Source organism: Aythya ferina (assembly GCF_964211825.1).
Source record: "Aythya ferina genome assembly, chromosome: 17".
NCBI classification, from domain to species: Eukaryota; Metazoa; Chordata; class Aves; order Anseriformes; family Anatidae; genus Aythya; species Aythya ferina.
Genome location: NC_140316.1, coordinates 13,451,677 through 13,475,453, shown reverse-complemented (window position 1 = coordinate 13,475,453; position 23,777 = coordinate 13,451,677). Strand labels below are relative to the sequence as shown.

At 47.5% G+C, this 23,777-nt stretch overlaps 1 protein-coding gene and 1 long non-coding RNA gene across 3 annotated transcripts in view; one reads left to right on the top strand and one right to left on the bottom strand.

Annotated features, from left to right (window-relative positions):
* MLXIP (MLX interacting protein) overlaps positions 1-20,425 on the bottom strand; it is a 46,428-nt gene extending 26,003 nt beyond the window's left edge. Inside the window, 1 exon segment of the mRNA XM_084491737.1 lies at positions 20,014-20,425. Within this exon segment, the coding sequence (XP_084347863.1) occupies positions 20,014-20,387 (374 nt within the window). The 5' untranslated portion in view covers positions 20,388-20,425.
* On the top strand, positions 8,466-19,048 carry LOC311420652. 2 transcript variants are annotated; one of them, XR_014684449.1, is made up of 3 exons: positions 8,466-9,051; positions 11,627-17,177; positions 18,288-19,048. It is a non-coding gene; the product is annotated as an uncharacterized lncRNA (long non-coding RNA). The 2 variants fall into 2 exon arrangements; XR_014684450.1 differs by lacking the exon at positions 18,288-19,048 and having other exon boundaries at positions 11,627-17,231.
* Positions 20,426-23,777: the final 3,352 nt, after the last annotated feature.

Here is a 23,777-nt window from a genome sequence, read left to right as displayed (position 1 = left end):
GACTTTGAACAGCTCGGGGACTGAGAGCGGTGCCTACCTGAAGCCGATCTCCAGATTTCAAAGAAAGAAAGCAGAGCAAACAACAAAACCAGCCACCAAGACCTGCCTCCTGCTGCTCTGGCACGAAGCGAGGAGCAGCTCGCTGACCAGCCCGGCAGCCACAAGGAACCTGTGAGCACCTGAACTCCACTCCTGAGATTCCAGCGAGCGCAGCTGTGTTCTAAAAGCAATGGAAAACCATTCAGATGCCACAAGATTTGCAGCATGGTGCACCACCACCAAGTAATCCACACAGTAAAACCTACTTCTTTAGTTGCTTCTAATTCAGCCTGCAGTTCCCTGGTTTTAGTCTACCTCAGAAATGGTCAAACCAGCAGAGTTTAGCACTGAATTTCAGCCTTTTTTTTTTTTCTTTTCTGATAGAAGACAATAGGGAAGGCTTTGCCTTAAATACCAGTTAGAAAAAGCCCCTTCCTCCACCCAGCAAAAATCAAATGCATTCTCCACAGCATGACATGTGAATGGTGTTGACCAAGGAACTCCAGTTGGCAAGCTGTCCTGCGATTGTGCTGAATTAAATACTGTGCATGAGGTCTTTACAATACCGAGAGAGAAGAAAGGTGCTGCACCATTTGTTGCTTAAGAATAAGGTAACAAACAGTAAGGCTGAATTATACACCCAAGGCTACACAGTGTGTGTATGACAGAGCTATGAGTGGGACAGAGATTTTTTGTCACGCTGCTGTGTTCTGCATGTCAAAGCCTCATTCCCACCCTCTGCCACTTGGTTTGGTATGTAGGGACAAGGAAGAAAACCTCCTGCTACAGTTGCCTCTCCAGCTCAGCAGTTATTTTTTCTCCTGCCCGCACGTAGCACCTGGCCTAGATCTATCGTAGATGGAATTTAAACATAAACCTCCGAGCGCCGAGGTTCACATTCCACAGGCCTGACCCTGCTGCCCAAATATATATTCACAGCAGATACAGCACAGATACCTTGAAGCACGGCTATCAGTGACCTGCAGGATTCCCTTCTCAAACAGGCCATATGGCTCTTGCGTACTGTAGTGCTAAGCAATTAATTATTTTGTTTTCACACCTGAATTTTGCAAATTCAGTTGCAGGAACCAGCTCCAGAAGCGTGCTTTTTCTATTTAGTTAACAGATTCCCATTGTCTTTGTGCCAAAAGAGCCTTGTTAACTCCTGTCCCAAAACCCACTTCCCCTGCGTTTTTTCCCCAATTCCTTCCTGTCGTGACCTTTCAGTATTTAAGGTAGACTCTAATTTCTCCTTTTACAGCAGGTGACAGTAGAGAGGCTTTTAATTTAAGCAATAAAAAAAAAAAAAAAATCCAATTTGGTATTACAGTAGCTAATTAGATTAACTTTTCTAGCAACACAGAAAATAAACTTTTTGGCTTGTCCCCAGCATTTTTTTTCGGAAGGAATGGTTTCAGTTTGTTTTTTAATCTCCGAAGTGTTTTGCTGGGGAGCTGGGCCTGTCAGCTCAGCTCTCCAGGAGCCAAAACTAACAGTATTTCCCCAAACAATGGTTCATTCAGAGAATAAGATTATATGCATTGTGTGCTGGAGCAAGGAGGCAGGCAAGTGAAACAAAAACTTTCCTACATTGAGCAAGTCTGTAGGACTTGCAAGGAGGCCACACTTTCACATCTTACTATTTGTAGATACAAAGCTAATTCCAGCTGCTGCCCCAGGACACTAATCCCAGCCAGAGCTCGTTTTAAAAGCAAGCATTAAGGCAGCTCATTTCCTTGAGGTTACCTAGTTCACCTTCCTCACCTGAGATCCTCCCGCAGTAGCAGAGTCCAAGCTGTGGAGGGATTTTACGTTGCCCACAGTCCACAAAAGGGAACTTTGTGCTAAAGTTACATCAAATGTTCTGAAACAACCAAACTCTCCCATTGTTTGGTTCTTCTCCTTTTAAAAACAACACTTCAATCTTGAGGACAGAGATACTACAAGGGACAAACTGCCTCTAAATACATGATGCTCAGGATAGAAGTGTTAAAAAATTAACCAAAGTCATCCACTGGCAAACTGGAACTGCAACACCTGCCCAGGACACATCATCTAGACTGATTTCACCCAGGAAGGCAGAGGCATGCACCTCCTGAAAAGGAACAGGAAAGTAGAAGATCAGTCACATTACAGGAGCAACATTCCTGACCCGACAAATGCACCATAACCAAAACACTCTTCACTTTTATTTAGCTTTAAAATCTATCATTTTAAGCTCAGTTTGAAAGTTGAATGTGATTTGCCTGGGATCTGGGCTCTTGCCGTGACAAAGACCACATCTGTGCTGGTGATGGAATATCTGCGCTGACAGCTTTTTATGCCATCCTTACATCAGTCAAGGAAAAAAGTTTTGTGCTGTAGTTTTAGCCAAACCTAACAGGGCAATAGCTGCTACAGGAAGAGGAAGGTTGGTGGCCAGCCGGGAAAGATGACTGGAGAAATGTTTTCCAGAGAAGCAGCCTTCAGGCAAGTCATGAAAGGGCAAAAAGAGTGCTGAAATAGCATGGGGTGAAGGGGAACAGGGAACAGGACAAATATCAAGGAGACCTGGAGGCTGCAGTGTCCTTCAGCCAGTGCCTATTTAAAGACACAGATTATTTAAATAGTTTCTGTTTTCCAGTCAGAAACCATACTTCTAAAAATGTTCCTGCTTCTCGGACATTTGTCTCCTATGGACTTTACTACAGAGCTGGAACAACGAGAAAGCAAGCTTCATAAATAACGTCAGCAATAATTTCAGTCAAAAATGCTGAGAAACAGGCCTGGCCATCACCATCCATCACCGCTGACTCCTGAGCACCACCTCTCCTTGATCCTTCCTGCACTTAAGCTCACCCATCCACCAGCATTGCTGGTTCTCAGCTTGGTTTGGTCCACAAAGAACACAGCAGAAAGCAGTCCCGATTTTTTTCCACACTTGGCTAGGGAATTCAAGACAAAATAGAATCAGTTTGTATTTTTAATGAAAGAAGGTTTTCTGCCTTTACAAATAAACATTAAACTAATCAGATTTTCTGGTGTCTGCCGGTCAGATAACAGCGTGGGTAAGAATTTCAGCCCTCCTCAGACCTCTCCCCAGAAGTAAGCTCTGTAAACACAGTGAGCAGGAAAAATCTTACAATGAGGAGAGCCACAAAACTTCTGCAGCAATACAGGCTTATATGTAAAAAATAAACTCCCCAGGAAATTGTTCTGATTTTTTGTTTAAACAAACACTGCAACCCAAAGTTTCTGTTCTGGTATGAAATGACATAATCCGTAATTTATTTTCCTGGCAGATTAGATGTAGATGTGGAGAGCACACAGTGAAGATTATCACAATTTCTAAGTATTCAGTTTTGTTTTTTAAAAGTGTTCCTTTGAGGTAAGGATCAGTGATTCAAGTGTGGACTTGAATTTTCCCTGCACAGATTTAAGACATCCTTTGTACAGTGGATTTCAAATTCCAACTGGAACTGAGCAACAATGCATGCTTATTATTGAATTATCATTCAATTCTACATAAAAGGAAATGTATGGTAGCGTATGCAAGCACTAAAAAAGGCAGAAAGCATCCCAATTTATATTGCTGGTATCTCGGCACACTTCTCACAATTAAACGCTTTAATTATAGGATCACGAGCCATTTTTCCACATCCTAAGCCTCTCCGTGTACAGAATAGCACAGAATGGCATGCAGCACAGCCCAAGTGTTTAGTTTAGCACTTTCCCTGCTGGCCCCCCGTGCTGTTCACTTCTCAGCGCTCAAAACATAATTTATAGTCATTGCTTAGGCTCAACTCACTGGTTTTTCCACAGCGCTTTCCCTTTTATTTTGCAGGGGGGAAACTGAGGCACGGACCTGTTAACATTTCATTATCCGCTCCTCTGATCTGGCCGACGTGAGGTGACACGCCTGTGCCTGCCTGCCAAACGGCATCCTCCGGTTCCCTGCCCTGTTCTCACCTCCAGCCGACGCGCTGAGACCACCTCTGCACTCGCTGCTTGGACCGGCTGCTGTCACCACTTCCCTCGAAGATGACAGTCTGACCAAGCTCAAAAGCAGGTTCGCAGGACAAAACACTCACGTGGTACACGAGCAACCCTCTTGCCAAATTTCAAGGACCTTGTTCCAAACCTTTGGGTAACTGATTTGTGGAAAATGAATCAAGCTTTTCTGGCTTCCTTTTTTTAATGTGGGCAATATCATTTATTTTAGCTTTATTAATGGAACAGAATAAACTGTTTTGAACAACGTCTCATCCAAAAGCCACAGGCTTAAACATGCGAAAGTTCAGCTCTAACAGCTAAACAACCAGAAGTGCAGTTCCACAGCGGGAATTAGTGGGCAGCGCTCAGAACAGGAGGTGCTACCAGCGCTGCCTCCAACAACAGCTGGGTAAGAAGGTGGAAAGTCAATTCCTTTTCATGTCTTCTGCGGTGTAGCGTAATGCCTCATGTTTTGTATGACTCACCCTTGTAGCTAAATGAGCACGTTATCTCTGTATGTAAAGCAGCAAGCCTGAAACCAGAGCGCCAGGCAGCTGTTCTCTGCCTGCAAGCTGCAGGCCAACAACTGAAATCAACCTCCTGGAGATCAAACCTTCATGCCCAGCTCCTCCTCTCTGCTGCTGGGACTGCACACGCGGTTTCACGCAGCTCAGTGCTCCAGGGGCAGGACGACCAGAAATGAGCATCCTGCATCACCTACACAGTTGTCAGAATTATTTTATAACCACCAGGTTGAGGACTTGCATTTAGGGAACACTTACTCCAGTCTTTGTCTGGAAGGAGCAAAAAGACACAATTTTAACACACCACGGGCCCCTAATGTGCAATGGCCCACCAGTAACTCCGCTCTGATCTGCAGGGGTGAGGGCTGTGACAGTTGCCAGATTTTCTTTGCTGCATCACCTCCGCCAACAGCTTCATTGTCAGCTCCTTCCCTGCTGCACGATTCCCTTTCAGGGAGCAGCCACGGCACCCAAAGCACCCTTTTCCCCCATCACCTCCTCTCCATCAGCCTTGCTGCAGCTTCCCTCCTGCTCGAGGAACATTTCATCCTGTATCTAACAACGCTGAGTTAGCACAACGAGGATGGATCAGTTCTACATGAACTTTTCTTACAGAATCCCTGCTGGGAGGCAGAGGAGCTTCACCCAAGTATTTGCTTTCCCTTGGTTCTGAAGCCTGTCCTGCATTCCCTCGGGAGGCTGACTTTCCACCACGCACTTCCAGAGCAGCTTCAGTGTAAGGGAAGCGATCCTCCTCAGTCTTTGGAAATTCTCCACTTCCTTAAACTTGATTCCTATCACCGGGTTTTGCTCAAGTTTCCCAAAACACTCCCTGCAAAGGGCTCTTCTCATGTGCAAATGCCCAGGAAGCAGAGTTGTTGCCCAGAGCACCTCCCTGCCCATTTACCAGGAGGACCCTCTTGCACAGAGCCACCAGCGGGTCGGGATCCTTTGGTATGCTAAGGCCTTAGCCTAGGGTAATAGGCTGATGAGATGAGATAATCCAGGACCTTATTTTAAGCACCTAAATTGTGGTTCAGAGACTTTTTACCCAGAGAGCCCCTGACAAACCCAAACAAACCCTATCAGCAGGGCAGATCAGCGCAGCTCTCATACCGACAGGAACCGAGAGCTGTTTACTGGGGACAGAAACCTGAAACCAGAGCTTCTGCCACAGAGGGTAGGGGAGGGTAGGGTAATGTTCTGGGCACGGCGCTGCCAGCCTATAAATACACCCCGAGACTTCAGGGATCTTATTCTGAAAATGACTTCAGTGTTTTAAAAAGAAGAGATGCTCCACCTCGCCCCCTGTGCAAGGAAGCTCTCCCAGCAGCTGTCTGCGAGCAGCTCCCTGCAGCGTGAGAAACACCAGGCTCGTTCCCAAATTGAGTTACTGCAGACTCAAGGCTTCAACAGCACACCCAGTTTATTGAAACCATACATAAAAGCTAAGCCAGGAACTACCCAGAAGACAGGAGGAGGGCGATGGCACGGTGCTGTTACTACTAAGGCTACTGGAGGATAACACAGGGAGAAAACCCCTGCCAGAGTCACCATAAAGAGACTGGAATTCGGGAAAAAAAAGGAGTTAAATAGAAAAAAGGCCCCTCCAAAAGGCCACACACACCTCCTAGGAAAATCTTTACTTCGTTGGATCCAAGTGCAGACAAATGCTTTCACAGTGACTTCACCAGCACCAGCCTCCAGCCAGCAGCGGGGAGCAGGGGAAGGCGGCTCCTGCGGCCCCTGCTAGGAGCAGCCACGTTCCCAGGGATCTGGCAGCACACACCCGCAGCCTCCCAGGAAGGCTGAGCCTCCAGGAAAGGCTGAGCCTGCTTGGAAGGAGGGGTGGATAACAGACCTTCACCTCCAGGTCAGCGGCAAGAGCAGCGGGAGCTGCGTGGCTCTGTAAGTGACCCCTCCTGGGGTTAAGCGGGCACGAGGGAGAAGCGTGCTCACGCTCACCGCAAGGAATCCGCCTCACTTTTCCCACAGGGCTCTCGCTGCCAAGTTAGGGTTGGACAGGCTGAGAGAGATTCCTGGTTGCACACAGGGTGGAGAGGCCAGCGCTGTCCCTGGCAGCACGGCTCCAGTCGCACTCCAGAGCAGTTTTTTACTTTATAATGATTGTGCATAAAGGTTTTTAACTCTGTAATAGCTATGGGACTGAATAGCACACAAGCACAGAGACCGAAAGTGTCTGCGTGATTCTGTGACACAAGCAGGAAATGCTTTCAAAGCCTGTTAAAAAAAATGAACACAATTTGTTCAGTGACAAATCGCTGAAAATGAGACAGCCGAGAAGGTTTGTGGATGCTCAGGGTGTGAAGTTTTAGCAGCGCTGTCTGTGACTGCAGGCTCCAACGACTACAACACCAAATCCTCTCCTCCCTTTCGTGTCCCTCCCTTTAAGGATGAGGAAAGACAAATTCAGTGGCACTAAATCCGAATGCCATCCCTTTTTCCAGAAAGGCCAGGTACCAGGCCGAGTACACAGCGATAATGACACGATGACGCCTCCAAACTTTCAGAAGTGTGAGATTGAGACTGAAAAGCCAGAACAGAAACTCTTGCTGAGTGTGTTATATCTGGGGGAGAAAAGCACCCATCCTGCAGACACGAAGCAAACGAAGTCGGGGTACACAGCACTATAACTGCACCTGACCGACCACCAGCAGCTCGGGACTCACAGTGCTTCCTCTCAGGATCTCCGCTGGGATCACACCTCCAGCACTCACCTCCAGCCAGGGTCGCTGAGGAGCCCAGGAACCTTCCTTAGGAGCCAGAATACACCCAGCGTACACCGAGTTCATCAACCACTTCAAATGTCTCCCTCCCTCGCCATGTAAAGTGCTTTAATCAGAAGCAGGAAGTTTCAAAGGGGCTGTTTAAGGCTTTCCTTTATTTCCTGTCTCTCCACACTACACACGAGCAGCCTTTCTTATAAAGTCATTCCTCTGCTGCAGTGACCACCACGACCAAATATCCACCAGCGAAGCAGCTCAGAAATTCCTGTGTCAGTCACCCACGCATTCGTTAAGGCAGCTGGACTCACGATCCCCTGTCCAAGGACACGCAGGGACCTGCATGGTCTAGGTCCCAAAGCACATGGGGGATTCCCAAGTAAAGCAGATGACAATCAGAGCTGTTCTGAATCTTCCTACAAACAGCCCCCACCAAACAACCAAAGCAAAACTCCCTCTTGCTAAACGACCCTAGCACACGCCTCTTTTTGAGCCGTGTTTTTTCCACGTGCAAAAATCACAATAAGGCTGCCTTCACTTTGCAGGGTCCCTCGGAGTGCTCAGATGAAAGGTAAATGGCATTTGTTACAAATCTCTCTAAACTTCCCAGGATCTGTCTCCCTGTTTTAAAAACTCGCTCCGTGCACACAGGGTACAATCAGCACACGCAAGGTCAGATCCAAGCCTACTAATGTGCTAATAAAAACTGCTGATAAAAATGTGAGGCTCCTCAAGCTCCGCTAAGATTTTTACTGGAGATTGGAGGGTTCTGCTGTGTGACTGGATACTCAGATGGGATGCACGCTGGGCTCCTAGAGACTCACTGAGCAAAACATTATTAGGAGCAGCAATGAATTGGCTTCTAATGCAGATTTTTGTGCATCTGATGATGAAGCCTCATAGTTGAGCTCACATTTTGCTGGTTTGATGAAGTGAGCGAGTGAAACCTCATCACACGGTGACAACATCCAACCACAGAGGCACTGGAGGCACAAACGTACTGGCTGGCTGGCTATGCACAGGGCCCTGGGACTCCCAGACCCTCCAGGGAGCCCCTCAGGGAAGGCAGCAGCAGGGCAGCAGGCTGGTATCACACCGAGCAGCCACGCAGCAACACCAACTGCACTTATCTGCAGCTTCCAGAGCCCGAGTGCCACTGACACGTACTGCCCTGTGCTGGAAAAAAAAAAAAAAAAAAAAAAAAGCACGTTTCTGCACCAAGCAAAAGCTACAAAACGAGAGCGCTCTAAGGCTGTAATTTTTACACGGCAGAAGACAAGTCTCCTACTAATGGAGATAAGAGGTTAGCAGTGAAAGCGCTGCCTGGAATTTTTTCCACTGCTGGTACTACAGCAGCATCTAGCTCGCTGTAGTACTTGGCACCAACCTCGCCTGCTTTATCGTAAGAGCTGCACGAACGCCCCTACGGGCGGGCCAAAGGTCCCAGCTTCCCGGTGCTCCGTCTCCAGCAGCTGCCACAAGCAGGTGCTTGGGGAACAACGAGAACAGGACAAGCACTTTTGCGTGGCACTCCCTTCCTCCAGCTATCTTCAGAAACCGCTAAAGGCATCAAAGCCCTAGGACCACGTCCCCACCGGCCCTGCACATCTCAGGCAGCCTTGGACAAAGCAAAACTCAGCTCCATGAATTCCCAGGTGGGTCGGGCAGCCAGAGCTTAAACCAGCCCCAACCTGGCTCTGAAGCCTTCCTGACCAGGGAGCAGGTTAACCGAGCCCTCTGCATACCTTGACTCAAAGCACATTTCTGAGCAGGTCACTCTTTTGTAAACATTTCTCAATTGTAAAGGGAAATGATACCAACCTACTCCCTGCAAGTGATTTGGAAGAACCTTTATTTCTCCTCGTGCTTTGTCTATAGCCCCCCCCTTTTTTTTTAATCATACCGATGTGAGTTGAACTTGTATTGATCTGGCAGCTCTTTGTGTAGAAAAGGCAGGGATAATGGCTTTCTTAACAGAGAACAGCCATCGTGGGGACTGCCACAGCAGATTCAGATGTCCCAGCTTTTTGATAGATTGCTTCAGGCTCTCAGCTATTTCACAACATCTGCTTTCTATTTTCAATGCATTTTAGCTGTCAAACATGATTGCTAAGTACCTGAAGTACGTGCAGTTTCCTCCTTGAGGACATCTCTGTCTTTAGTCAAGTTACTTCTCCCACCCCAACACGAGGTTCATCTGGAATAAGCTGTCAACATACGAAGTACTTCTCTTGCTCTGTAGCACGTCTAAATATTTCACAATAATACTGAAATCCTTCAGTTTAGTTCTTTTTTAAAATTTCCATATCCTCAAATCCAGAGAAGTCATTATTGCGTGCGTTCTGAGGTCATTAACCCATTGCCCCACTACAGTTCCTCCTCTCGATTTTCTTTCTCAAAAGCTGTGTTGTAAGAGAGCAAACACAAGCAGATCGCTCCCTTTCCCTGCTTCCCCACACTTGGCATGCCACCGCCGTGCTTTCCGATCACGTCCTCGCCCACCATCCTGCCAGGGCCATGTGTTTACCCAGCAAACAGAAAGCTGGACCAGGCAGAGTATCCGTGCAGACATTAACGTGCAGGAGTCTGAAAGCATAGTGGGGAACATTCCTACCTCTGCTGAACACCATCCTCAATGAGCTAGCATGAGAGGAATGGTATGTAACATCCAGGTCCTTCCGTGCTGCTAGCGGACGTGAATCTCAGAGCCCATTTCTGAATCCACAGCTTAGCAGAGCACAGACTTTGCTGTGTCACCTCTCTCTCAAAGGCAGCAAGTCCTCCTGATGCTGGCAGCTCCCCCTTTCAGTATCACTTTAGCAGTTTAACTTGCTTGCCTACGTGGCCACGGCTTCTGTACAAACATCCAGGAATTCATCAGAATGAGCAGAGACCAACCATGCTAGAAAATAACAAATTTTGTCTTTCTTTGCTCTGGGAAATGTGGCAGCAGGTAATATCCATAACTATTGATTGGCACATCAGAAATGCAACAACTTGCATGCCTCTCCTTTTTTACTGTGTTGCTCATTTCTGTTTCTGACCTGCTACAAAGTAATACTCTCAGTAACTAGCACAGGCTACTTCAGGTGTGATACCACAGCTCCAGAACCAAAAGGTCTGCGTAAGGAGAGATATTGAAGAGCAGCCCCAGACTTCAGAGAAGAATCCTGAGGAACTGAGCAGCTCTCCCTTTGGGAATGACGTCATCAGTGAAGATAAACAGTGAAAAAGTTTATCAACAGCCTCAGATCTGGATGCAAGATGCAGCAAGAACAAGTTTAGCTGAAGAGCCTTTGCTGGCTCATGTTTAGCCACACGAATGTACAGTTGCTAGACAGTAATTAAATGCAGTGGGCCCAAGTTATTTTTAGATCTGTTGTGCAATCCCAACGCCACTTCATTCCAGCTGCTCCAGAGACACGAAAATAACATCACACAGGCCTGGGCTCTGTACCATCACTCCTGGTTTGATGGGCTCTCCTCCTGCACTAGGACATTATCAGGTGAGAAATTAGCCAAGGCGATGCAGCCCCTGGCAGAGACAGGGTGATGCAGGCAGGAACAGGGTTTGGACAAGCTGCTCACACCGCCAGGGAGCTGTTGTGGCTGTCAGACTGAGAAATCGCTGCGTTCACTGCAGCCCTGACACAGGTCTCAGCCCCACACTTCAGCTGCCGAGTCCTCGAACTGCTGCAGGCAGAGCCCCTGTTACTGCCAGACCCTGAGGGAAGAGAGAGTAAATGAAGTGGCAGAGGGAAACGGAGGCCAGGATTTTGAGTAAACATCCCACGCCAGAGTTCTGAAAACAATGAACATGACAGATTCCAGCAGCAAAGCGTCCTTCGTGCCTCCGCAGTGTTTGCTTGGATCTTGTTATGCAGAGATACTGCTTAAAAATAAAAATCCCCTGTCCACGCTGATACATGAGGACTAACAGGCTTCGCTGCTGGAAGGATCAGGAAAAAGAAAAGGTCCCATCTTGTGAACATCATGCACGTTCCTGTAGATCTGTCCTAAGTGCAGGATGCAGCACAAACTGCAGGAGTGAGGAATGCTCCTGTACGGCTCTCCTACTCAGCCTCAGGACCAAGCCCCCAAATTTACCACCACTGCTCTAGCAACAGCCAGGGGCTGGTGTACACAACTCCCAACACAGTTACCTCTGCAGCAGGACTGCTTCAAAAGGCTTCTGCAGGAAGCAAGCACAGCACGAAACCACACAAACACCACTCGGAGGGACCTGCAAGATGCCACCTTGCCCCCAGATTTGCAAGACCCAAGCACAAACAGTGCAGTTTATTCTTGTTCATTTCCAGCACTAACAATGGCAATCTTCCTTCTCAGGAAGGACACCCTTACTACGCCAGAACAAGGCCGTCTGGATCTTCTCCCTCCCCCCTCAGTCACCCTTAAGGCTCAGCTCTGCAATTCTTGCTCTTACTCAGGAGCCTGCCCTAGTACAAGCTGACTCCACCAAACGCTGGCAAAGACAAGACCACCCTTTTATTTCCCGACTGAGACGGGAGGAAGCCTTTCTGTGCTCACACAGAAACAAAGCTACAAGAACAGGATTCCTGCGCTTGTAGGAGGATGACTGTGGAAGAAAGGGAGTAGGTCCCTTCAGCTGGCTGCCTTTCCTCCTCCAACTGGGCGCAGCCGAGGCTCTTCTATTCCTGCTCAGTTCCCCCAAAACTCTGTGCTTCATTTCCTGTAACACTGAGGGAATGCACAGGGAAGTATCTGCAATTAAAAAGAGAAGGGCAAACAAAACATACGCAGTTTAATTGCAAATTTATCCTCTGCTCGTTCCAGTGTGGTATAAAGGAGCAATAAATATACACCTCTGGAAATCCAGAAATCTCCCATGACATTAAAAATACATATGTATTTCTCTCTATATGCAAGACATTCCCAAACATAAAAAGTTCAGGTAATAAAAAGCATGAAACATAGCATAGCTTCCTTGCATGACACCACTGCTTGAACTAGAAGCAGAGGGATGAGAAAGCCTGTCACTGTGCATTAGTGCTGTAAATAATGTTGTTCTGTGAATGCAAAACTGCAGACCAAAAAGTTGCCCAACTAAACTTTAACCAGTCATTAAAATGTGACAAGTCATTAAGATATTTGGACGAGCTACAGAACAAGTCTGCAATTCATCGAGTCAAACGCTCAGCTACTTGAGCGATCGACCCCCCTTCTCTACAAGCACCGCGCTGTGGCACGGAACACATCGTGTCACCGGGGTTATCAGTAGGTCAGCCGTGGTCTGGCCTAAGCACACTGACGTATCGCTAATTAAACAAAACTGGATTTGAACACTGCTGTGTGGGAATCCTGCAGGCCCTCCCACCCCGTCCGAGCCTTCTCCTTTACAGCCTGGAGGTGACGAAGCAGATCTCGGGGCCACTCGTTGCAGCCTGGGCCTTGGTTCTCCCATTTTCTGTTGCACGCACGCAAGCACAGCCCAACCTTAGAACCACCAGCATTGCACACAGGTAGCCAACTATTGCTGATGCTCAGCTCCTTCTTAAATAGCTCCCTGGTGTGAACACCTTGAAGCACAAAACGAAACCTTCTCCAGGAGGGAACAGTGATTGGAGGACAGGAGAGCCCTCGGCTCTCCTGCTGGCAGAAGGAAAGCAGCTGCCTGCGGCCGGTGGGGTTCTGCCTTCACCTCCTGAGCAAATGTCTCTTGCAGAAAGGGGCCAAACCTCACGTGGCAATTAAATGTTTGACAGCTCAGGGAGGTGGATGCCATTTGGACTTCCAAGCCCAACAGAGCAGCTCCCTGCAGGAGAAAAATCCAAACTGCTACAAACACCACAGCTCCTGTTGTTCTAAAAGCAGGAGTTTTCTAGGAAAAATAATCTAGATTCTGCAGAGGGCCTCCACCAGCCATAGATTTCACAACTGAGAGCTATGTACCAGGTATTAAAGCTTCCTTGATGCCTGCAAGGCGCAGCCCTTTTGCAGGGAGCGTGATGCTTCCTCTCCCAAGCGCAGGCACTGACTCCCCAGGGTGCAGGCAGGTGCCTTTTGCCCGCAGGTCAGGGAATGCCAAAGGCAGGCAGCAGCTTGCTGCCTTCCAGATGCATTAAGATGGATGTTAAAACACCAGCCTGCTTTTATTACCCTGTAATTTGCACCTGTACAGCTCCTCATCGGTTACAACAGCAATGGCTTTTCTAACAGGTGTCAGCCGCGCGTCTTCTTCCTCTTTCCCTCCTAAATCTTCCTTTTGCCTCCTTTCCTTTATTACTTAGGTTTGTAGCTGAGCCATCACCTTTGATGCAGCTTCCTTTCAGACTCCCGTGCCAGGTCACTTCTCAACTCCGTGCCTTTGCCTCCCCTTCTCTAAACCACCGCTGCACACATCTGAGTCTCTGCAGCGCTGAGACCTCCTTGGCCGTTCTCAGAAGGAAGAAAGGGAAAAATTAGCAGCTAGCTGATTTATCTAAGATCAACAGGCCAGAAAGTAAAGGCTAGCAAAAAGCTTTGTGCTTGTGTCACAAAGTAAATAAGCTGTGGTGAAGGCATACGGGAACGTTTCCGATGGCGATTACTGCCTTTCTCACAAAGGGATGTCGACATGAATCATATTAGAAATGGCATGAAGACAGCACATTCTACCTACAAAACAAATAATCAAAAGTGACCTTCCAACCCCCCTTTGAACAAGCAAACATATATTTGAGGAGCCAATGTTTGGAATTTCTGTTCTAGCAGTGAAACCACCGCAGTCACTTCTAGAAACCCCAGCTTTTGCTAAACCCACTTCCCAAGCCTTCCTGCTTCAGAAATGGTGACAATAGTGGAACTCCAGCTTGCACGAAAAACAATCAGATTCTGAATTTTCCATCGCTGTCTGCAACACAAAGAACAAACTCTATTTTCTTTGGAGGCAACTGAAACAAGTACTTTTCCTAATCATCTCTACAATTGTTGTATAGATATTTTAAAGGTTTCCTTCCCAGAGCGAAAGGAAAATTGTATGAAAGCTGTAAAATGTTTCAACAGCCATCAAAGAGTTCAGAAACCTTGCCTTTTTCCTCAGAAGTAGCTTAGAAGTTTTGTCTTTAAAGACTGCTCGTGCCAGTGACATTCAAATATCAAAGGACAGATGAGGAAAACTGCAAATGCAATTAATTTCTGCATACAAAGGAAAGGAAGTAGCAGGCATATAGCCTGGTCTTTAATTACAAACGAAGTACTAGTGTAAATCCAAGCTGGTCCAAGCTTCTAAACTGCTAAGTTTTGTTGTTGCTTTGTTTTAGCCTCTATCAACGCTATCAACTCCACCGTGTGGTTTTATCTCAGCCCTTCTGATTCACTCAGTGCATTCCTCAGAGATCCTCCTAATTTTGCTCCGTATCTCAGCCAGCCCCTGGCCTCACTCCTCACCCCCGCCCTCCTCCTTCTTCGCAAGAGATCACCGAGAACAAATATTAGGGGGAAATCCCGCTCACGCATACAAGAGTTCATGTTCTTTCCATTTCTCTGCACTTAAAACGTTTCTGCCACTGCAGAAACACCTAGCCACCAGCTGAGCATGGCTACAAAGCTCCTGGTATTCCTCCCCACCACTTTCTACCTTGCTGCAGGCAGACAGCCGTTTGTCTAAGGCTAATCGTAGCTTAAGGACACACGGACAGATAAGCAGCTGCTGAAGTGCCTGGGTAAGCAACCCCGCCTTCCAAAGAAGTGGAGTGTTTTTTCCCCACATGGGAGAGTAACAAATAAGAATGATTCAGTGACCTACTAAAGGAGGATGTGGAAAGTGAAGTTAAGACTTGAGTTTCGAGTTTCTTGGCTCTAATTCCTCCTGCCACACCGCGGAAAGAAAGAAAAAAACGATAAGGGGGAGAGAGCTGGAAATCGATGTGATAATTTCTGTGGGCATCAAACTCTGCTTCACTCAGAGCACACCACAACCACGCAACACAAGAGCTTCAGTAAAAGTAACTCCAAGTCTTGCAGCTCAGCCAAGTTTTGTTTTGTTTTTCCAGACCATGCAGAAGTTACTGAGAACTGGCAATCTGAGGACACACTAGCTCCCTCTTCCCTATTTCAGCAACCCATCAAAAATTGCGATTACGAAATCCACGTTGTATTTAAGCCAGAAAATAAGATCTGTTTACTGCGTGGAAACACAGGACAAGAGAACCACAACGCAACACACAGATTAAATGGTAAATCACAAGATGCTATCAACAACAGGGCCTTTATAAGAAGCACGATCACCGCACCCCAGATCGCAGCAGCACCTTCCGCAGCCAGCTCCACAGAAGCCACCAGAAGCTCACGACCACCAAAATCACCAGGAGCAGAACAAAACGAATTGTTCCTGGATCTAAACCTGCCCACAGGATTTGTCACTCCTTCCTAGTCGTGTGCAGCACCAAAGACACCAAAACCTTAATTTCAACGAATGTCTCTTCACACCACCACTACTAAACATTTACTTTGGCAAAACAAACGCATCTTCGAGAGGAAAACAGCTCAATCTTTCTGCAGACCTTCCTGAGGTTCAAGGTTGGCAAGGTGGAACTTAAAAGCCCATCTTAAGCAGAGCTTAAAAGCTTGTGACTATATCAGGCCTCTGACCTACGCAAGGTAATAGGCTCAGGAACAACGCCCCGATCCACACTGCACCCTGAAGGTAGCATCCTTGCTACCCTTAACCGCGAGCACTCGTAGCACAGCAATGCTGCTAAGTTAGGCTTCATTCAGGGGATGAGTACAGGTCTATCTGTCAGAGCAGTTTCTAAAATCAGTATATAAAATACATTATTAAGTTCTGGAAGCTTTTTATCTCAGACCTGCTAGCACCACTAAGAACTTCCCAACACGCACGCTGCGTTAACCAAGTAAATGTGGCAGGCGTGCTTTGGAAACAAGCTGACCCCTAACGTCAGTCCACCAGCGAAGGGAACGTTTCTGGCTTGCAGCTACGTGAAGTGATGGGGTCAGATTGCTGAGGAGGAGAGAGGAGATCTAGAAATGACCTGGCAAGTTTTTCAAATGCTGGCCGATGCCTCCGCTCCCAGCGGCGTCCGTGCAACGTTACCAAGTGTCATGTTCCGTGCAACTTTAACGAGCAGGATCCAGGAGGTTTTAAGCGAGTATCTCATGGCAGTGCTAAGGCTCTTATCTGAAGTACAACACCTGGTATGCTCCTTAAGCTCTTATTAGAAGGTGAGAGCTCTGAGGCTGCTGAATAATAAAGGAGCCCACAAAGCCCCTATCACATCCTACCGCTGAGTAAGATTGACATCAACTGGCATAATTATACGTAACACGAGTTAAAAAAGAAAACCGCCCACATTAAAGATACTACTCACGCTCATTAATTCCTAAAATAAAGCTTGTGCTGTGTTTACACTACGTACGTGACCACACTCCACACACAACTGACCAGCCCATTCACGGATCTTCTCCCAGTGCCGCAGGAGGGGAGCTTCCAAGGAGAAAATGAGCTCCGTGGTCCCAGGCCCTCACCAAACTCCCGTTCCCTTACAGGGCGTGAGTGCCAAGTGAACTCTGCACGGCCATTTAACTGCTCCACACCTGGAGAAAGCAACTGAAGCAAACTCTATGCCATTGCTCACAGAGCAGAGCTTTCCACAGGGAACGCTCCCATCCCCACGCTGCAGCCCATCAGGGCAATTCATGGTTTCCAGTGACCTTTCTTAAGGCACAGCTTTTCCTTCATGTAAGCCTTCAGCCTGGACTCCGCAAGGAGCCAAGCGTTATCCTGCTGCTGAAGACAACAGCTGTCCAAAAGGAAGAGGAAAAATTCTTCTGTTCACATCTGAGAATAAAAACATACATTGTGATGTGCTGGAATCGGAACACCTCAGAATACAGTTCAGTTTGGGGAAGTTGTTCTCGGGTAATGTAAATATTTGAATAATTGTAAAGTTATTAAAGGGGTTTACCAAATTAACTATCAGGATTACATATCATTTGACAAAATTCTGCTTAAAGGCCATTACAGGCCACTCAACCATTGGCATAGCTTCTCTTTATTAGAATGAACGATGTCAATTCTACATCTTTGCCTTTCAAGTGCCTACCTGCCACAGGCCGATCACAGTTACCTGGGTCACCTACACACACTAAGTCCTGCAAGGTCACAGTGTTTTAGAGGGCTGAGATGAAAGGACAAGAAGAGAAAAACCAGGGCTCTTTTACGTCCGTTGGTGTGATATGGTTCCCACAATCAATCTCAGGAAAAAAACTGGTGACATTTAGATAAAGCACAGCCCACGTGATACCTGTTGTAAACCGTAGCGTTTATAAGTAACTTATTGATTTAGAAGATTGTTTTAATCTCCTAACTGTACAGCAGAGCATGCCCCGGTCACATTTTCCCCCTGTGAAATGGCTCATCTGAAATGAGGTTTTCCTACCTGTGCTGCTGGATACGTGACTGAGGCACATATGACGAAAATTAAAATCAGGTTAGCTTGTACTGCTCAAAGGCAGGAGGGAATTACTTCCCTCATGGTTGAAAATAGCTTTTTTGATATAAAACGTGTAGCAGTACTTAACAGCACAAAGCCATATAAGAAAAGAAAAAAAAAAAGGAAGGAAAAAAAGGAAGGAAAAAAAAAGAAGGACAGCCAAATAAAAGAGCCCAGGCTATGCTGTGCATCCCAAAGCAAACGTGATTCAGCATAAATTTGGTCATTTTGAACATAAATCACCCTGACCTGGTGATCTAGGTAATCTAGAAAAACTTTTTTTGCTGGCTCATTGGTAAAACTAATAGATAACAGACAATTCAGTGCTTCTTTTTAAGACTTTAAACACTGAAATACTAGCAACGGGTGTCAACTGTAAATAAATACAGCACACAGCTCTGTTACATCAACTTCCTTGTTCTTATATTTAACATAGCTATCACCCAGCTCTAGGAACATGATTACTTAGCTCATGCCCCTTGCTGCTAGCTCTGCAACAGCCACAAACCACACTTCTTCACCTTTTTGTTTTGCAGTTTTGTTTTGTTTTGTTTTTTTCCCTAGAGTGAATTTCTATCCAGTGATGGCTGTAGGAAAAATGTACACATGGTATCTGCGGGTTTTGTCAGTGCTGAATCAGATAATGAGGAGGAAGATGCCACAGAGGCAACAACAACTACAATGTCCCCATAAGCCAGCTCGTAACACCTCAAACCAAACCTGAAGCATGGCAGAGGAGGCAGCTGCTGTTCACCTGAGGGCCATGTGGTCCCTGAGGAGAACACAGACAGAGACCACTCCTCAGGTACAGAGGTTCAGCTTCCGTGCTCCACCGACTATTCTTTAAATCATCACAGCTCCTCATTTTGTACCTATGCTCATCACAGTACGATGTAATGGTCTCGCTTTTCAGAGACAATTTTACAATCTGTTAGGCAAAAAAATGATCAGAAAGCTACCCAGTAGGCAGACAGAACCTGGGCAGGACTTTACATGATTAGAAGCAAGCCCACACTCAGGTACCCATGTACAAAACATTAAGAACCTGCTTTTCTTTGGCAACCTCTAAGAAGACATTTTCTGCACCCTGCCTTGTACTACCACCAACAAGCAGGATAAAACCCTTTCTGCCAAGGCAGATTTGGTGTAAAATGTATGCATCTATAACAGATTTCAGCACCCTCAGATTTATGTCACAGAATCCTCCCTTTGTTAGAGGTGCTCCTCAGCCTTCAAATCCCAAGGACACACTGGTGGAAACCCAACATAAAATAAAGCAGACTGAGGCCGATGAGCACACACACGTGAGGAGTCGAGTTCTGTCGCTGGCAATACTTCTGGTTCCTCTGCATTTTCCTCTCAGCCTGTACAGTAAGGGCAGACTGGTTAATTTTTAATCAAGCATTGCAGTTTAATTTTCCTTTGTAAACGCCAAGATTTCACATCTATCTTTGTGCACACCTAGCTAAGACTCACTCACTTGCCTGTAACTAATAACTCCTGTGGTAAAAAGACTAAGAGGGTTCTTTATGTCACGTTTTCTCACTACACATACAGAACAGGCGCTTCTATTGCTTCCTGTTCACTGAAAAAAAACTGCAAACAGAGAAAAGCCTCTGTAAAATGAACAAAGAATAGAGAAACGTGGGGTGGGCAAAGTTTGTTTCCTTTTACCAAGCTAAGATGGTTCTTATAAATGAAGATAAATCTCCCTGCTGGTAAGGCTCGGGGGAGCTTTCCATCCTTCCTTTTAATCAACTTCCAAGCCGTGCCTACCAGAGGGCACCGGAGCGGATCCCCTTTTGCTGTATCACACGGAACAAAAGCTGCAAGCAGACACACATCTTCCCCAAACCACTTCTGTTCCAAAGCTCTGCCTCCATTTTGGAAGGCAGACAAAGGGAGCAAACGTGAAAATACCGGGATATCTCCCGAAAGGGGCGAAAACCCAAAGCGGAGCGTGGGCAAAAGGCACAGATAAACCCAGGAAGTGCTGCTCCCCAGCCGCAGCCACCGGAACAAAGGAAACAACGACAGCTTCTACTTGCGGGAACCTGTCACCAAAAAAAAAAAAACAAACAAAAAAAAAAAAAGAGGAATTCCACCCAAAAGAGCTGCGGGGCGCCTCACGGGAACCCCCCGGACCTTCCCGCCCCACCTCAGCCTCCAGAGCCCCGGGGGCTGCCCCCCAAAGCCCGGGGGATGCTGAAGCGACGGGGGCCGAGCCCCAAAGCCCTCCCGAGGGGCTCCTCCAGCCGGTACCTGTAGGCCAGGGACATGCACTCGAAGAGCTTCGTGAGGGAAGCGTCGATGCTGAGGCGCCCCCCGGCGCCTCCGCCTCCCCGGGCCGCCCCGAACTGGTAGGTCTGGCAGGTCTGCTCGTTGACCGTGTCGAAGTCGTAGCCCTTCTTGGGAGGGTGCTCGCTGTGAGGCGACGACACCATGAAGTGCCCCGAGTGGATGATTTGGGGGCCCGGAGGCTGCCCCCGCCGCGGCCCGCACCGCCGCCCTCCTCCCGGCGACGAGGCGCCGCCGTCGTCCGTGTCCGACGAGTCCTCGTCGGGCTCCGTGCGGGGGGACAGCGGCCCCGCCGCCCCCAGCAGCCGCGCCGGCCGCATGAACACATCGGCGGCCATAGCCCCGCTGCTGCCTCCTCCAGCCCCCGGCCGAGCCGCCCGCTCCTCTCCCCTCAGCTCCGCGCCGCCACCGCCCCGCTCCGCCCCGGGCCGGCCCCCGCCGCCCGCTTAAAGGAGCCGGGGCCGCCGGGGCCGCCTCCGCCCCTTCCCCCGCCCCGCTCCCGCCTCAGCGCCGCCCGCCCCGCAGCGCCCCCTCAGCCCCGCGGGCTCGCCCTGAGGCGGTTTTACCTCAGGGAGCGCAGCCCCCGAGGTGATTTTACCTCAGGGAAGGGTCCAGCCCCCGGCCCTTCCCTCAGGATCCCCACAGCCCGGTTACAACATAAATGATTTCTGCGCAAAGGGCTGGGCTGTCCTGCCCGCTCCCATGTTCCCAAAACAGCTCTTGGCCATGACTGGCACCCACCCTATTACCCTTACACCATCACGGAACAGCCCCATGAGGCATCCAGTGGCCTTGTGTCACCAAGGAAGGGCAGGGAGGACACCATGTCACAAGGCCCCTGTACCATGCTGAGGCTACTCTGTCCCCACAGCCCCTCAGGGCTGTCCCCACTCCTCCTGGGGGTCACTGGTGGCACTTCCACCCCGCTAGAAAACCTCATGGGGCATGAGGTGGTCTATGGGGAAGCCTCAACTAGAAACGCGTAACCACCTCTGGCCAAAAGACTGCAAAGTCTGAGCTGGCTGTGGTCATGAGGAACAGAATCATCACGAGGTCTTTGGCAATACACTTCCTCAGAAAAACGGCTCTAAGCTGGGGGGAAACTTATAAACCTAAGAGATAGAGAACAGCCAAGAGCTTGCTGAAGAATGTTGATTACGCTAGAAGTATTTCATGGCTTTAAACTATCTTTAATATTGAAAACTGCTTATTATAGACCAGAGGCAACCTGCAAAAAGCCAGGGCAGCTACAGAAGTAGCTGGGGAAGCTGCAAAGGCAGCTGAAGGGGTCAGCCTGGAGTCACAGAGAAAAAGCCTGAGACACCGGGGCTTTCCCTGACAGCCAGGTGGCTCAGATCTAACCCATGAACCTGCTTGGTGCCATGCATAAAATAAGCACGATAGTTCCAAGGGAAGATTGGATTTCACCCCTCTCAACACCATTAAGGAAGCAGTGGATCCCTGTAGATATGGATAAAAGCACATCAACAGGGCCAACAGATGTATTAGCCTGGGGAGAGAACAGCAGCTGACAGCACACACACACAAAGAAAATATACATACAGATCTATATATCAATCAAGAAAAAAAAAATTGTTTGTTCTGTAGAGCAAACCTTCAATACCAGGAGAGTAACTGTATTCTAGGTGGCAGACTCCAAAGCACAGGTTTGAAATTGTTTATGTATGTTCAGCTCTAGGACCTTAAAAGAAAAATAAGCTCTTCTACACAGTCTTCCTTGGGGGAAGGAAAATACTAAATTGCCATGTGCCACTTTCTCTGCTTTGTAAAACCAGGAATAAGAGCAAGGGAAAACTCAAGGGATAGAGATAACAAGTCTTGGGCATGGAAGGAAGAGGCTTTCTTACAACATCACTATTATGTCCTTGCAGTGATCTGCACTAAAGTGCATGAAATCAGGACAGATTGCTGTGTTTAGGAGAGCAGTGTTAAGTTAAGTATCTCCCCACACATGGAAGGAGCAGGAAGACATCACATCATGTGAGGGCTCCAAATGAGAGAAGCCTTTAAAATCAAGGCTGACATTCAGCTCTTGGTCAACACTACGTATGACTACAATTTTTAAGAAAAAACCATTCATAATTTAGCTACAAAGAAGCTGATTATTGCTAGCTTAGCTTAGTGGCAGTGGTGTTCAAAAAGAAGAAAAAATACCACCACCACCACCCACAAAGCTATCTCCCAGCAAGACATCCTCGTCAGTACTCCAAGTGAAAAAAAAAATGAAAGCATTCCAAAGCAATGTTCAGAATAAACCTTGTAAAACTGGTTAAGTTTTGTTAACGTACCTGAACTAACGAAACCTCACAACTACACATCAGTGGCAGCGCTGGCTACAGGACTTGCACAACAGCCTGCACATTAACCTGGCAAGGGTGGCCTGCTTACAGATTTATTTCTTCCTGTATGGAAAGAGGTAATTTGTTAAATTGAAGTTGCTAGGTAGCAATGTAATTTCCAAAGAAGTGTTAGTAGTACACCAGACCATTATTTAAAACTGAGGTAGCAGTCTTCAGTTTAGGGTTTTAAGAGCAGCTCAAGGGTTTTCTCCTCTAATCATCCTCAGTGCAAATACCACAGATGCAAGAAAAGATTCATCCCTTAAAAAAATATATGCTTTGGAGATAGACCTTTTGAGTAGCATTTAGGTCACCAGCAACAATCCTAGGAGGCACAGAGAAATACTAAGGGACCACAGCAGCATCTTTTGGCTATGATTTTTCTTACTGTTTTTAGCAATCCGCAGTGCAAGGCAGTGTCGTAGGCCCCCATCTTCTGCTGATGTTCCTTCTCCAGAGCAGGCTTTTAGCACAGGAGGAAACAGCCATTTACTTAGAATTCAGCTGTAACACACATTGAGCAGAGAGACATTCGAGCTGATTAAAAATATACCTGCAGCGTACTCCACAACACTTAGTGGTAAGAAATTATCCTTCTAAATCTACAGACAGGAAGATAAGCCTTCCCGTTTTGATGAGGAAGGAGGTATGGGAGCTCAAGGAGACTTACTCACGGCCTCAGACCGTGGGGCTGATTGCAGGAGCTGGGAGTCCAGCCATCCCTTTACCACTCCACTGACCCTTCTGTCCATCCTGCTCCCAGGCAAACCACAGGGCCAACCTCCAGCTCCATACCCGGCTTTCTGGGCTGCGCTGTTGCTCACTCCTTTACTGGCAGAAGCCTTACCTGCTCAGTCTTTTATTTCTGGAACCTGTCTTTAATTACACCCTCATTTGTACCCGCTCTTTTCCCCTCTCTCCCTCTCCCCCCAGTTCCACCCTACCCCTTATAATTCTAATTCCCTAATCCATAAAAAAGGAAAAATAACAATATATATATATTTTTTATTATTATTATTATTATTTTTCTCCTAGGGTAGTACACTGAAGTGGTTCGTAAAAGGATCCCATGAGCACCCCATTAAATGCAAGGGAGGCATTAAAACCAACGAGCCAGGAGCAGGCAAGCTGGTCATGGCTCCCCATTCCGGCAGCAGTGAGCCAGCACAGCTGCCTGTCAGACTGTGAAACCGCTTTGGGACAAAGCACACACAACACTGAAAATAACCAGGACGCTTTATATCCAAACTTAAGTTACCACAACACCTTAGCTGACTACCAAACCCACAGTAAGCACCTTAAATTACCAAATTATTCTGCAGGCTGCTGTAATTACATTGCCCGTATTTATTTGTTTGCTGCTGTTAT